This window comes from Ammodytes marinus, assembly GCF_949987685.1.
Source record: "Ammodytes marinus genome assembly, chromosome: 6".
Classification (NCBI taxonomy): Eukaryota; Metazoa; Chordata; class Actinopteri; order Uranoscopiformes; family Ammodytidae; genus Ammodytes; species Ammodytes marinus.
The window spans coordinates 15,382,522-15,398,485 of record NC_137235.1 but is presented as its reverse complement, the minus strand read 5'-3'; the positions used below and the strand labels follow the sequence as shown (position 1 = coordinate 15,398,485).

At 41.8% G+C, this 15,964-nt stretch overlaps 1 protein-coding gene across 1 annotated transcript in view; it reads right to left on the bottom strand.

Moving 5' to 3' along the window:
• camk2d2 (calcium/calmodulin-dependent protein kinase (CaM kinase) II delta 2) overlaps positions 1 to 15,022 on the bottom strand; it is a 39,904-nt gene extending 24,882 nt beyond the window's left edge. The window contains exons 1-2 of the mRNA XM_080028773.1: positions 14,662 to 15,022; positions 11,414 to 11,508 (exon numbers count right to left, since the gene is read on the bottom strand). Coding sequence (XP_079884899.1) covers positions 11,414 to 11,508; positions 14,662 to 14,723 — 157 coding nt within the window. The 5' untranslated portion in view covers positions 14,724 to 15,022. The remainder of the gene's footprint in view (positions 1 to 11,413; positions 11,509 to 14,661) is intronic.
• Positions 15,023 to 15,964: the final 942 nt, after the last annotated feature.

The window sequence follows — 15,964 nt, the reverse complement described above, 5'->3', positions numbered from 1 at the left end:
CAACTATTTCTGTTGCCAATACCATTTATCAGTCACAGACACATTTGATAGCATGAATAAAATGTGCAAAAATCAAAAAGTAAATAATAAATAAACACGGTTCACACACCGGTGTTCATGTTAGTTTGTTTGTATTTTTCTCTGTTCTGTATCTCACACTTAATGTCTGTCAGCTTCACTCCATCATTTCCCACCTCCACCTTTCTTTCACTCTTCCCTCTCTACTCTCTCCATCCTCCACAGGTAGTCCACCTCCCAGCCGGCTGGACATCTGTTGTCTAGCAACTCCTGCACCAATCAGAGCGTCAGGCCTCCCCTCTCCTCTGCAGTGGAACCAGCCTTGCATGCAAATGGCCGACATCGAGAGTTCACGCGCAACTATCAAACTCTCAATACGTACAGACAGGCGAGGACAAGTAACTCATTCTGCAGGAGCATACTCTTCACACATTCCTCTAGAGCATCAAACCATTTAACCGTATAGGCTAGAAAGTTAAACAATTTAAAAGGGGGGGGGGCTTGTATTGCAACAGTTAAGTGCCAAGATACAGTTGTTATATGGCCTAGCTCTGTTAGAGACTTACTGTCAAAGAGAGCCTGATGCGACAAACATTAGCTGCATTGAAAGCAACATATTGTATTCAACTTTGTGAATGTTTTAATAGAGTTATGTTGAAGTTTAGCACCATTCGTTGTAACAAGAAGGGTTTACCATTATTTTTCAAACTTAATTTCTTCTAAATTGGAGAAATAGGTTGAGGTTCGATTGTCTGTATGTTAGCCTGACTGACAATTTTAATGTTTTGTATTTTATTCCTTCCCCTGAATCAACTCTTGCTGCAGAAGACTCTGCAATCTGCCTGACTCAAACAGTCTCAGACTGACAACAATGAGTTTTGACTGGCTGACAACATTTCCTTTCAAATAACTGTGTGTGTGTATGTCAGCTTTAGCCCCACTACCACTGCCACTGGTGAGAGGCTTTTTGCTTACATAGTGTAAACTGACAGCAACATCTCACATAATGTGAAGCCAATGTAACTGTGAAGACAAATGTGAAGCTCCCCCTGTCAGCAGTTATCGTTCTAGACTCTCCAGACCTTTTGGCCTGATCTAGGCTGTGTGTCTGGGTGTCTGCATGTTACTCTGTCTATCAGTCATTATTCATCATATAAAAGTGACTCGTTCTACAATATACTGAGTTGTTTCCTGGTTGCTCCCACTTAGTAATTTTTTTCTTCTTACTTTTTCAAACATGCTGAAAGTGTGTTTTGTTATTGTTGATCTTCTGCTCTATCTCCACTGGTGGAAGAGAAGCCTGCTCCGTCTAACAAGAAATTAAAAAAAAAAATGTGTCTTTAAAAAGGACACATTTGGAATATATAAGGACATGAATACACATCTCTCACTTAACTGTGGAATGAACAGAGTGGTGCAGGGACACATGATGTGCTTTATCTTTGTCAGCTGCTTTGCTGTCTTTAGGCCACTGACTGACCTCTTGCATTTGTCACGTCGTAAACTATCTTGTCTTAAACAATCTATTTCTTTGCATAAGCATCGCAAGTATGCATCTGTCCTGCCCAGATTATGATTCCACACTTTGTACCATATTTAGGACAGCCCAAGTTGTCATGTATGTCTATGTTAGTTAGTAGAGTGGTGTAGTCTGTGATACGCAGGCATACAGAGTACACCCACTAAGGAAGCTTCAGGATTTCCATATGCCCACCTTAAAACATGCAAGGATGTGTAACACTGTATGAGACAGAACTTTCACTTCAGCAATTTTCTTTTCATAAAAAGTGGGTCAAGCGATGTGACAGCAAACTGAACAAACGTCTTCCCTCGCTCAAATCTGAAACCCCCATCCACCCTGCTGACACCATGACCAGAGACAGTGTTGGGCCCAAGCTACATGCCATACTCCTTTTTGAGATCAGGCATCTGAATACAAACGTGGTAGTGCATCACATAGACCATTCTAAATGAGTAATTTTGACCATTAAGACAAAACAACGATAATCTCAAATTACACAAAATGTGGATCAAGAAAGTCACGTGATGATATGTAAAAAAAAATGTTTTAGCACTTTTGGAATAATAATTCAATTATAAATAAATACAATATCAACTCATAATCCTATATTATAGGTTCTGAAAATAAGAGAAAATGCAGAATGTCCATATTATCATTTAGAACATAAAATAACAAGTAAAGGACTGTGGAAACTGTAGAAAATCAACTCAGAGTCCAAAATGTTTGTTGCGGAAATATAAAAAGAAACACAAAGCCAGTCTTTTGATAGTACTTAATAATGGTTCTTCTTTCTCAGTAATGCTTCATTGCAGTAACGTTTCAAGGAAACTAGATTCCTCCTGAACATTTCATGAAACTGGACACATTTATTGTGCAATATGCATTATGCAGTCATTTTCTTTGTATCCCAAACAACAAATCAAATGGATGTTCAGATGCCGTTTTACCAAGAAGTGAGGCATATCACATGTGCAATTCAAAACAAACATTTTAGTCCTCTACTGAAGAACATTTCTATATTTATTTAAGGGCGATAGAATAATGTTATTTAAGCGATAGAACTAGGAACATCTATATGAGTGTTACTACATGTTTTTAAAAGGGTAGTATAGGCCTATAGGGCAGTGATCCCTTTTACAGATTAAGTTATTTTATTTTATCCTTCCATCCTGGCTTTTCCATATGCAACACTTTCTTTTGATCTGTATATAAAAATAAATCAAAGATGGCAGTTAGTTAGTGTGCTATTATTCAAATGACGATCAGTTTGTTTCCTAATTATGTGTCTGAATCAATTTGTTTATACACTTTGCAGGAAGGAAGACGGATTCCTTAAACTCTGAAAATACAAATATTCCAGATTGAGGCACCTGTTTTCTTACGGAGTTCGCTTACACTTTTGATAGTTGTATTGAAAAGTTTCTCACACATACATAACCAGACAAACTCTAGACCGCTGCTTGATTCTCTTTCTGTCACTTCTGATGTGTGGCGTCTGCAATAGCACTGCAGCAGAGTGTACTGCTCTGTGTGTATGTGTGTTTCTTCCCTGTAACTATGTGTTTTTTTTTATTATGCTGCTGCATGTCCTTGAAATAAATATATCTAATCTCAATGGGTTTCTTAAAATGTAAATGTACGTATGTGTTTGATGTCCTGTAATTCTATTAATGCCACAGTTGGGGACAGACAGATTAAGTCATGAGCAGACATAGAAAGAGATAGGGATTACAAGCAAGAAACAGGGACAGAAATAGAGAAAGTTTGACCCGTCACCTGGCTGACCAAGTTGTGGTGGTCATCTGATTTCTGGCATCTTGTGTTAATCAGACCCCTCATCGAGGGGTCTGATTAACCAAAACCTAAAATTCCCTCAAAAGCAAAATTGATGTCCTTGATATAGGCCGTATCAGTAAAATGTCTAACATGTAATTGAAACAATGATAATAAAGTGTTGCCTAAACCTAACCATAGCCTGGGCTCATGTAAACCCCGGGTGACAAATTTGTTTGTTGCAGCTTCTCAAAAGTATTGTTCTTTATATCACTGTTGGTCGGACAGTTTGAAAACCTCCTTGATTTGGTTATGGGCTTGATTTGATTCATCCGCTTAAGCAATCAGTAATTTAATCAATTAAGGAAAATAAACCTTAGTTGAAGTCCTAACCCTAATACACAAACAAATCGAACCTCGACACATACCACATCAGGGTTTAGGAATTGTTCTGCTCCAATTTAATTAAGAGTTTTAATTAAAAGGATGTAGTGGGTTAAGGGTTACATCCTCTGTGGCCAGCAGCTAAGTGGTGCTTCCTCCATATGGTTCTATTTAACGTCCAGAAAAACTCGGGGGTCTAATGAAACCCTCCAGGACGCTGAGACTCCGTCACCCTCTGCTGGTTCCCAATAGAGGAAGAATTATGCGACAGATAATTCCCTTGCTTTCTCTTCTGAGGAGAAACAAAAGGTGGCTGGTGTCAAGAGATAAAAGTGCCCCCGGTGTATTGCTGGGAGGCTCATAATATACGGTAATGTCTGCCATTATCTTATCCAGCGTAATGCAGCTGCACGCACATTACACTAATATGTAAAAGTGGTTTAATCTGAGGGTGGCAGTCTGGAGACACACCCTGACCAGGAGAGACTCAAAAACAGTCACATATATTGACAGGAAAACATACAGAATTAACAAAAAACAATTATGATAATGGCTACATCACCTATGTGGTAGTATGTGGTACAAGGTATCAAATGACTGTTTCCACTATCACAGCACAAAATGTTCCTCTACTTCAGTGGTTTTCAAACTGTGGGGCGCACACCCCTGGGGGGGCGTGGAGTTATGGCAGGGGGGGGGGAGGCGCGGATGAATATGTGAAAAAAAAATATTTTTTTTTTTAGTTTGTTTTTTATATTAAAATCATATTAAGCAAATGTAAGTTATCATACAAAAAAGGAATAAAATGTTTTGGTTTAGATAGTTAATAGCCTAATAATTGAATCAGATCATCTGGGAGATAATCCGAGGTTAACTGATCATGTGACGTCACGTTCACGTCCTAGCACGGTGTGTATTGAGTTTATTTAAAAACATTTGGAAATGGGGCTGCCCTCAGTTGCCCATGCACTGTGTATAGTCTAAAGCCTATTTCAGCCTCGTCTGTGAAAAAAAAGATAGCGGGACAAGAGTTCTTCTGCTTTGTGCCTCTCACTGCATTTAAATGCATCCATTATATTACAGAAAAATATGTCCCATAAAAGAAAAAGCTCCAAGCCCAACCCAGACGACCCTGCATAATATTTTATTTTAAATTAATATTTTTATGAAAAATGTATTTGTCTTTCTTCAATAGCTTCTAATTCATCCGACCCAGTGTCTCCAAATTATTTGTTCACACAAAATTCCTCAGATTAAGCCTCTTAATTTTCATCTCAAAGTGCACCAGATTCATGCATTTCACTTCAAAAAGGTAAAAAAAAAATCTCCCAGGGGGGAATACCCCCGGACCCCCCTAGGAGTTTCTGGTTCTCCGCTGGCTACTATTTTCACCCAGCAGGACATTGGAGGCACTAGCGAAAAAACACTGGGTGTGAGAAGGACATTTAACAAAAGTCAATAATTTGGGCAAGGCTGTCGGCCTATCTTTCTCACTCAGCTGCACGCTCAGTCACTTCTATCCATGCTTAAAGGAAGCATGATTAAACCACTGGATTAAGATGTTCAAATGTATTTTAAAAAAGCTAAACAAAAACATACTTAGATAAAGATGTTAAAATGTTTAAAAAAATGTGTTTAAAAAGGCACAAAGATGTTTAGAATGTGTAAAATAGGAACAGAGTTGCTTAAAATGTGTAAAATAATTAAAAGATCTTTCAAAACACACAGGGATTTAGAACTTTTTTGGGGGAGGGGGCTCAGCTGAAATTTGTTCTCTGAGGGGGGGCTCACTCTCTCACACTTTGAAAACCCCTGCTCTACTTAATTATGCTACTATGTAGCTCCCTGGTTACCAAAACGCTGGCATAGCAACCAGCGAAGGTTTATAAGTAAGGAAGCCATTGCTAAATATAACTATGTAATTATGCACAGACTTTAAAAGACATACGAGCAAACACTCAAGAAATCATCGTTGCTTATTACAAATTCGACATTTTCTTCATCTACCAGAGCTGAATTCTTGCTACATTTATCCACAATGTCCAAAGCCCAAAGAGAATGTGCCTGAGTTTTCCATTCAGCTTATAGTTAATTGTCACACAAAGCGAATGAACGAGAGACGGCAGTTAGTATGGATCACGATGAGGTAATGTGTTTATGTTGTTGTAAATAATGACTATTTCAGATGAATAATGGTCATCTGATGATGCTGGTGAGGCAAAGTAAACTTTGTTTTAGTAGGCTACCGCTCATTCATTTAGGAGTAAACACTGCAGTCTAGTTCGCTCCCGTGATAATTGTGTATACGTTGCTTGGCAACGCCCTCCCGCCCGCCTATCACTCTCCCTTTTAGCTTTTCTTCATTGCATTTTCTTTTTTTTCTTTGATGGTTTAGCCCCGTTATCAGTCATTATGACGACAAATAACTGTCTCAAACAAGGCTCCCGCTCCCCTTCCCTCACCTGGAGGGATAGGCTTCTCAAATCGCGTTGCTGCGCCACACTGAAATCTGCGACCAATACGGATATGTGACCATAGAGCATGCACGCGTGAACCGAATATCGGACAGGGTGTGACCAGACCTAGTCTCGCAAAGCCAGACCAAACTACAGCAAGTAGTAGGGTCTGGAAGCACTCTGTTTAGAGCCGTCTATTCGGGTGGGGAAACCGGGGGAAACTGGGCTAGCCTGTTTGTATTTGTTTAAACCAATCACAATCATCTAGGGCGGGGCTAACCCCGGGAAGCAGCAGCGGTGTTCTGCAAAATAGTGCCGGGGGGAGACTTATTTTGATGGAACGTCTTCACGTCCAGAGACTGTCAGAGAAATGGCTAAACCCGCAAACGCCACACAAAAACTATTAAAGACAAAAGGAATATACATAGTGTGTTGCTTTCTAACCAGCATGTCAAGACACCATACACTTTAGCCCCCGAGGAGCTCACGGGATAACTTAACCGGAGTTAACTAGCCACCCACGTAGTGTTATCTCTGGTAACATTATCATCGGCGGTTGAGAGGACGGCTACGGCGGTCGAGTAGAATTTTTAGCATTCGAGAACTTATGTCACCACCTCCTATCGCTGTAGTCAGAGCCGTAGTCCGTCTGTTTACAGGCAGAACAGGGTTTTGACGTTGTGAGCGCTACACCAACTGCAGCAAGTAGCCGTAGTTGCTAGGTGATAGTGGAAGCCGTTGGAATCTTTCCCCGTCGCTAAAACACCGCTGCATAGTCCCTAATTCACCAAAGAAAGGGAACGGCGGATCTTAATCTAGCCGGTTATAAGGTCCGGTGCTCAATTCAAACCCCCACGCTTCATTTTCCAGAGTTTATGAGGGTATTTCTGCCCGGGGGTAGTTGTACAATGAAGTTGGACAGCTAGGCTAAGCTAGGATGCATCCCGGACCGCCGCCGCCAATATTATTATCCCGAAGTATCGCCACACTTTATTTCTGTCTACAGTAATGTGACTTCTCACACCCTGTGTGTGTGTGTGTGTGTGTGTGTGAGAGAGAAAGAGCGCTGCTCATAAGCACACGGGTTGACTGTGAGTGAATTGTTTCCGAATTTGAGGGGGATCACAATAGGGGAAAGCCAGCAACCGGAAAAGGAGGGGGCTGCGTCAGGGCTGCGTAGCTTTTCGACGCAGGCGAATAGACGCTGGCGGAAGTGGTCATGCCAGACTAGACCAGACCAAACGCAGTAATAAAAACTATATAAAAACGTCTTTCTTTGCACTGATGGTCTCGTTTGCTGTTAAAGGTAATTTATGATTATCAGAGGAAACATGAGGCTGTTTAAAAGATATTTAAATGTTACTCGTAGCCGCATTAACATCCAACTATCCATCTCTGGAAGTTTCACAAGTGTCAGATAAAGACGGTGACGGCAACGGCATGAAATCTAAGTGATGAGTTGGGAGACAAGTCTAAATATTTCCACCATGATATGCCCCAGACTGATCCTCTGCCAGGGAACAACTGAGGGAGAATAACTGAGGGAGAAAGAAGGAGAGGTGGGAGGACAGAGGGGAGAAAGTTGTAAGGTATAGAAATGGGAAATCAAACGACAAAAATTCAAAATAAAAACAATAAAAGGTTGCAATAGAAAAGGGCAGAGAGGAATGAAGAGGGAGAGGGAGAGAGACAGAAGGAGATGCAGGACTGTAATTGAGAATTCCCCTGTCGTTACCTTTGTTAGTCATACTCTATAGGTTTTTTTCAGGCTGAAGGATCAATTTTTAATGCATCGAAATGTTGACATTTCAAAAATTCTTTTATCATATTATTCATATATGTTTTAACAACAGCAACTAGCTACTCCTGATGTTGGCAGCTGAAACTATCACCACATATAGCTATAACAACTTGGCTACAAATGAGCTTCAAGGATGTTGTCTGGGTAGCGTGGTCTTTTAATCTAGAGACTATTTTATACTAGTGATGTTCCGCCAATGTTGGTTTTATTGGAAAAATATAGACCACACTATAACCATTGTTCATTACTCAGTTCTTAGCACTAAATTATTTTATTCAAACACGCATATTACACATCGTACACAGAATTTAAAAAACAGCCATGCTACAGTAGGCTAAAGCCCAGCCATGCTTTCTCCTCCCTATCCAATCTGGTTGGCCAGACAGGTGTGAATCTGCTAATCGACCTTTCCTTTAAATACGTGTGTGTGTGTGTGTGTGTGTGTGTGTGTGTGTGTGTGTGTGTGTGTGTGTGTGTGTGTGTGTGTGTGTGTGTGTGTGTGTGTGTGTGTGTGTGTGTGTGTGTGTGTGTGTGTGTGTGTGTGTGTGTGTGTGTGTGTGTGTGTGTGTGTGAGTGTGAGAGAGAGAGAGAGAGAGACAAACAGAGTGAAAATATTTTTAGCCTTCAAGTACCCAGTGAGTCATGTGACCCCCCCCCCCCTCTTCTTTCCAATGATCAATCCTTCTTTCCCTTCCCTCATATTTCTCCATCTCTCCCCTATCTTTCTCTCTACCACAAAAGCATCTTCTTTCCTTCTCGCTCTCGCTCTTCTTCTTCCCTTCACTTTAGAGTGAGGCAAAACGGAGTAGCAGTGACACCAGAGAAAGACAGGAATAAAGACGTTCTGGGAGAAAATAAAAAACGTGACGAAAATCTTTATCATACATATACTGTGTATAAATATACAGTATATATAGAGAGAGAGAGACAGAAAGGCAGACTGGCTTACTCCACAGCAACAGCTATCATCTCTGTAACCATGACACCTCCACATAAAAAAATAATAAATGACAACAGCAAAAGCCTGCACAGATACTGTTCGCAATGAAGGATGGTCAGTGACAGAATCACGATAATGCAGTCTCTGTAGAATGAATGGGACTTCCAATATAATAAGAACAATAATTCATAAATCTATGTTTTGACTCCTCCCTACTTAATTATATCTTCACTCCCTCTCCTTATCACTGTCACTCCCACAATGCAGTGCAATTTTCTTTGAAAGAAAAGCTTTCGGAAATTCAATCGACTGTTAAGACAAGCTGAAACGATCACAGTATTCAGGCAATGATGCAAGTGTATAGATTCACAATGAAGGACTATCATTTGCACAAACAGACACACACAAAGTTGCACATATGTACGCACACACACAGCATATAAGAAGCAAACACAAAGTGACAAAAGATAGCAGACATAGTGACAGGACACTGACGCGCATGCATGAAGGGAGAGGACAAATATTCAGCTGCTGTCAGGGATTGAGCGTGAACACGCTCACACATACACTTAAATGCTGACTTTCCATCTTCTCTTTCTCTGATTATCCGTCTCTCCCCCTCTGCTTCCATTCCTTTTCTTCCCCTCGCTCTCTCCACTGCTTCCTCTCATTTACTGATTCATCTGCTGCTCTTAATGAAATACTGCATAATCAGGATTGCAGATTGCAGAACTGTGTCTGGTCCTGTAGGCCAACCACACATGTGTGCATCCATAAGCAGAATAACCAAACACACAAGCACACATGCACAAGCGTGCGCGCACACACACACACACATATAATGCCTTGATCTTGCCTAGACACCATCTTACCCTAAACCCTTTTAAATGATATACACGCATGCACTTGCAAACGCACACACACATTGGTGGGCTGGAGTGGGGTTGGGGAAGTTCATGATCCTGCTAGATAAGAGGGAATCAGAGCTGCAATTCTAGGGCTTATCGCGGGAAGAGGGTAAGACCATATCTGACACACAAGCATGCCCAGTATGTTAACCTCTAGACAAACAAATACACATAGGACAACAGGAAAGAGCCAAAGAGTGTGTTTGTGAACCTTCGCAGATCCAAATGCATGTGTGTGGCGAGATAACCCTTTGCAGTATTTTTGGAAAATCTGTCCCAGCATGCAAGTGGCGAGACACTGATCCGTCTGCCGAAGTGTCTATTTCTAACACTGCACTCAGCAAGCAGAAGGGTCAATATGGGCGGAAGAGAGACAGCAGGAGGGGAAGGGCAAAGTATTGAAAAGAAAAGAGATGCAGCATGAAGGGAGCGAAGAGGAGGAGAGATAAGAGAGAGTGATGGAGGAATGAAGCCAGGCATAAATGGTGACGAGGTATTAGCATAGGAGAAAATGTGCAGGAAGGAGCGGGCGGGTTGAAGTTCCTGGTGAGAAATATAAAGAGACAGAGCAGATATAAAAGAGGCCGAAAAAGAAAACGCAAGATAAGGCAGAATAGTAAATGCAAAACAGCAAAGAACACGGAGAGGGAGGGGGGAGACTGGAAAAAAGAAAATAATTGATGAAAGATCAAATAGTGCAAAGAGGTCGGGTGAGTGCTTGCTTATACTGTATATACACATGCTACAACACTATAGAAACATAGATTTTCATAATCGCAATGTAACTATAGGTAATGGCATAACAAGTGCTCAACAGCTGCCCACATGATTTCCAGTAAATTACTACTAATTCAATGGTACAGCTCCCATCTACAGAATGTCTTGACTCCTTGTGTTGTATAGGACTGCAGTTATTTGGTCATCACAGGAGGTGACAAAACATGCCATTGGCTGAAGAGGAGAAGGATCAGCAAAGGCGCAACACATCATTGGTTAATGCTGGGGGTTCCTGGGCCATGCGTGTGTGTGTGTGTGTGCGTGCGTGCGCGCGCGTGTGCGTGTGTGTGTGTGTGTGTCAAGCCTAAGGCAACCAGGCCAGCAGCTACAATTACAGTGACGGATGTGAAAGAACTGGGTCGGCTTCGCAAGAGCTCTGCCCCTGGGACGACAAGACCAGCCAGAGCCCTGAATCAATACGGAACACATGCACACGCACCCAAGGAGACACACACACGCACACACAAGGTTTTGTTTGACGAACATTATACAAAACTAAAGGACAGGTATGAATAGCACAAAAAAGGAAGCAGTACACACAAAATACCAAGCAGCACAATAAGTGCAATTAGGCGAAAACAGTAAAGGCATTCTCTCTCTCTCTCTCTCTCTCTCTCTCTCTCTCTCTCTCTCTCTCTCTCTCTCTCACTCTTTGACTTACACACAGAAACATGTTTTCTCTCGGAGCCCAAAAGCCTGTTTCAGGGGCAGCAATGTTCACAGCTCATCCGCACGTAACGTGGTGACACTTGGGGCATGTTATTTTTTTCTACGGTGTGTGTTTTCCGAACGTGTGTTGGTCTGTGTTTCTGTACATTTGTATGTGTTTCCTACCTCTGGCAGAAAGCTTCTTGGTGTTGATGATTTTGGCAGCAAATTCCTGTCCATTGGAGATCTTCACGCACCTCCTGACCACAGAAAAGGCGCCCCTGAAATGAACACACACACACACACACACACACAGAAATACTTATTGGTGTTCAAAACAGCTCAAATGAACAATGTGAGGTGTGATCCTTGGCTTAGAAAACCAAAGCTAAGTGTAAAAAACCTGGCTTAAGTTTCGTCTAATAAAAGTGAATCAGATACTTCATAACGGTCATAGCTAATAATATGACAGCTTGTCATATTATTCACTGCATTTTTCTGAGAAAATACTGCTTTTCAGTATAAGCCTAAGGTGAAGCTAAGCCTTAAAAGTTGCTTGACTGGAATCAAGCTAGGCTGGTGGGATAAGTTTCCATGGTAACTTAGATCAAATGTGTCGCAACATGCTTTGCTTTGAGAAACAGGATTCCCTGAAAGGAGACAGATTTACTGAAAATGGTTTAAAGGGATCATTTGCTTCATGAAACAGCTCTCGGATGTCATAGAAAGGGGAGAAAAATGTATGTTTCAGTCACATTTCAAAAGTGCATGGCACAAAAGCATGGATGCTGTATGTTTGCAGTTACTCCCACAAACACACGCACCCTCCATACCTATAGAACACACTGTCCTCATGACTACACACAAGGTGAGATGATCATTGACACCAACGAACGTGCATACCAGCTATGATTCTGTTGTTTAATCCATGTGTTGTTCTGGCATTTCAGGCACATGTATGAGGATCAAAAAACTAGGTCAGCTATATTTGAGGGAGGAGAAGAGCATAGTGCTGCATCTCTCATCTCTAAATACAGAAGAAGTACCCCTCAGCTCTGCAGCCAGCCATGCAGGCCGCTTTGCTATTCAACCTCCATGTCTGTCTGTGCACGCCTTCTCTTTCAAATAAAAGCTCTTCCCCTCCTTGTCTGGCTCCATACAACAGCAGAGCTATCACGAACAGTTCAGTAAGTTCTTTCCCTCACTGCACCTCTAACGGCTGACAATTGTGGCGTGATGTTAATGCACAATGTGACATTAATTGTTTAAATCAGTGCTACATATAAGAAATAACTTAAGCTTTGGAACTATGTTTTCACCAGCTATTGCTGAGTATATACTGACATGTAACATAAACATGTTACCTAACGTCCTCTGGAGTGAGCAGCTTGCCACTAAAGCTTACCTCTGATTTGTAAGGGATTTGGTAAAGGAAATGATCATAGCATAACATGTTACATAATAATTGTACTTGACTTGACTGCAGTTTGGTAGTATAGTGCTTTGAAGTACAAATGTGAATGTATGGAAGCTACACTAAAATGTATTGCGCTTTTGTATGTAAAAGTAAAGTAAAAATAGCTAGCTGGATCAAGGTTCAGGGTTAGCAGCCGAACCATCCACAACGAGGAAGGTTCTGTGTGTGTGTTCATGTTCTCTGACAAATATGGATCCAAAATAAGATGGTAAACACTGGACATGACTACTTTCATCCGTCTGAGAGTAGAAATAAATCGCAAAGATGAAAACTTCTTGCCGCAGGGATGCAGAGGCGTGGTTTGTGGGTAACCAAATGTGAACTGAACTCAAATACTGATATGAGAATTTCAGTAATTATGGGTTTTACCATTTTAAAAGAGTTTGAATGCTGTTTTCTATTATAGTGTCGATGGTGTTGCATGTTTACGTCTAATTACAAGAAACAAGTGTTAGAAATATGAATGAATTATTACTTTTATTTCACTGAAAAACTATTCAAACTGCATAACCGCTCAGCAATAATGTAACACTGGCAGAATTAAAACCAAGACTTGATCTTCACTGTGATGCATTGCACAATGCACAACTTCAGCATATTTCCAGTGTGTCCTATTTGATTTTAAAATAAACCAGATTGTAAGGAAATATACATCCAGAAATCCCAAACTAAAGAGCTTGCAATCAATAATAAAGGCTAAGTATACATGATTGATTGATGAAGTTAATTTGGTAGAAAATGCAAACAGACTGGTATTGTCTTTTAATTGCTAAATGTTAGTTAGGTACCAGCATTGAGTGTTATCTCCTATAAATAATCGTTTCTGGATAATAATATTCAGGTATGTGGTTCAAAAAACATTGTAGTATTAACTTTATTTTATCAGTAGGCTACCAGCTGGTACTTGGTGGGGTGGGTGCAAACAGTGAAGAGACCAGTTGATTTAAATGGTACTATAAAAGCAATGTGGCTGCATTATTGATGACATATAGCGTAAGATGAAAATGGCAAGGATCGTAGAGGTAGGGGGGTTGTAGAGGAGATATCTTCACTAGAAACAGGACCTTGGGAAGAATGTAAAGTGGGAGACACTGTGGAAACTGGGAGCAGGCTACACTTCTATCTCTCTTTCTGCTTTGGATGAAAGTCAACCCAGGCTTCAAGCATCTGGGACTGTGTACACTGACCACGGGGTGCTGGGCAGACTGCAGGTCAGGTAGGCTATGAAAAGGTGCCTCTCTCTCTCTCTCTCTCTCTCTCTCTCTCTCTCTCTCTCTCTATCTCTCTCTCTCTATCTCTCTCTCTCTCTCTCTCTCGTTCTCTCTGTCTGTCTCTCTCTATCCCGTCTCTCTCTATCCCGCTCTGTCTCTCTCTCTCTCTCCCGGGTGAGGAATTCCCTGGCTGTGTCTGATAATTGACCGCAGCCCGGTGCTTGGCTGGGGAATGTGTCATCGCCAACTACATGGTCTGCTGTCGCATTACCGAGTGTGTATTTTTGTCACGCGGAGGGGGAAGAGGTAGATAAGGGGGGAGAGGGTGGGTTTTCAAATATCTCCATTTTACACACCCCGGTGCATATTTCACTCTGGTTTAGTTTACAACACGGGAGCTATCCTGGCACCCCAAAGGTCGAAAATGGAGCGTCAGTGGCTGCACAGGATGGAGGCAAATCGTGAGACGCTTCCCTCGACATCTTTTGAACGCACAAACCGTAAGCAGGGCTTCATATGTGTGATTAAATCAAACAAGATGCCATTGCACAGGCCTGCCTGACACATGATCGTATTTAGCCCCCTGCATCATAGTTTACACGGCTACACTATCAGCAGCTTGCACACGCATTTAAACACACAAAGCCCAACATCCAAGACCCTATGCCAAGGCGGCCTATTACATAACAGTCTGACATTTTATACACAGATGATGCCAGAGGATTAAAAAAAACATGATTTCTTACTTCCCCAGCTCCTCAAAGAGCTGATATTCATCGGTAAATCTCGTGCAGATCGTTAACGCCATCCTGAAGGAGGGTGCCAATGGGTGTGCGGAGACGCGGATAAGGTGCACTCTCAAACGGTATCCACCTCACACAGCCGTAAACGACGCCCGGTTTTGTCCTGGACCTGCAAGCCAAACGGAAGGATTCATGCACAGCTGCAGCGCATCGGCAGCGGGAGCTCTGGTGGGATGATTTCTGCGGCAAATAGGCTACACTGCCTGCGCGAGCGCTTCAATCCTAACGACAGAGCTTCCGGCGTGATCCTTTGCGGTTGATTTATTTTCCCTACAGGCAGCGGCTTGTCATAGGTCGTAGACGAAGCATTTTGTGTGCATTCCGGTTTCTCTGGTGCGTGTCCGTCGAGCGTTGTGAGGGTCGTCTCTCTGCGCGCATCAGACGCTGCACCTACCCCCGGCTGTGCGCTCGGCCCCGCCCCTTTGCCTGCATCCTTCCTCACCATACAGTCCATGATCCTCACACAGGCTAATTACAAACCAACAACAATAATAATAACAATAGTAATATTAATAATAACATTGTTTTATTTATATAATCAATAGTATTTTTTACAGACCTTTAATAAAGCTGCCAATCTGGAAAAACAAGGTCAAGACAGGTTGTTAAATACAAAAATATTCAAGGCAGAAACACACACTCAACAAAAATATAAACGCAACACTTTTGTTTTTGCTCCCATTTTTCATGAGATGGACTTAAAGATCTAAAATTCATTCCAGATACACAATTGTACCATTTCTCTCAAACATTGTTCACAAATCTGTCTAAATGTGTGATAGTGAGCACTTCTGCTTTGCTGAGATAATCCATCCCACCTCACAGGTGTGCCACATCAAGATGCTGATCTGACATCATGATTAGTGCACAGGTGTGCCTTAGACTGTCCACAATAAAAGGCCACTCTGAAATGTGCATTTTTTTTGCTTTATTGGGGGTCTGGGGACTCAGAACCAGTCAGTATCCGGTGTGACCACCATTTGCCTCATGCAGTGCAACACATCTTCTTCGCATAGAGTTTATCAGATTGTCAATTGTGGCCTGTGGAATGTTGGTCCACTCCTCTTCAATGGCTGTGCGAAGTTGCTGGAGACGGCTTATGGTGGAGAAATGAACATTCAATGCACAAGCAACAGATCTGGTTGACATTCCTGCTGTCAGCATGCCAATTGCACGCTCCCTCAATGCTTGTGGCATCTGTGGCATTTTGCTGTGAGACAAAACTGCATATTTCAGGGTGGCCTTT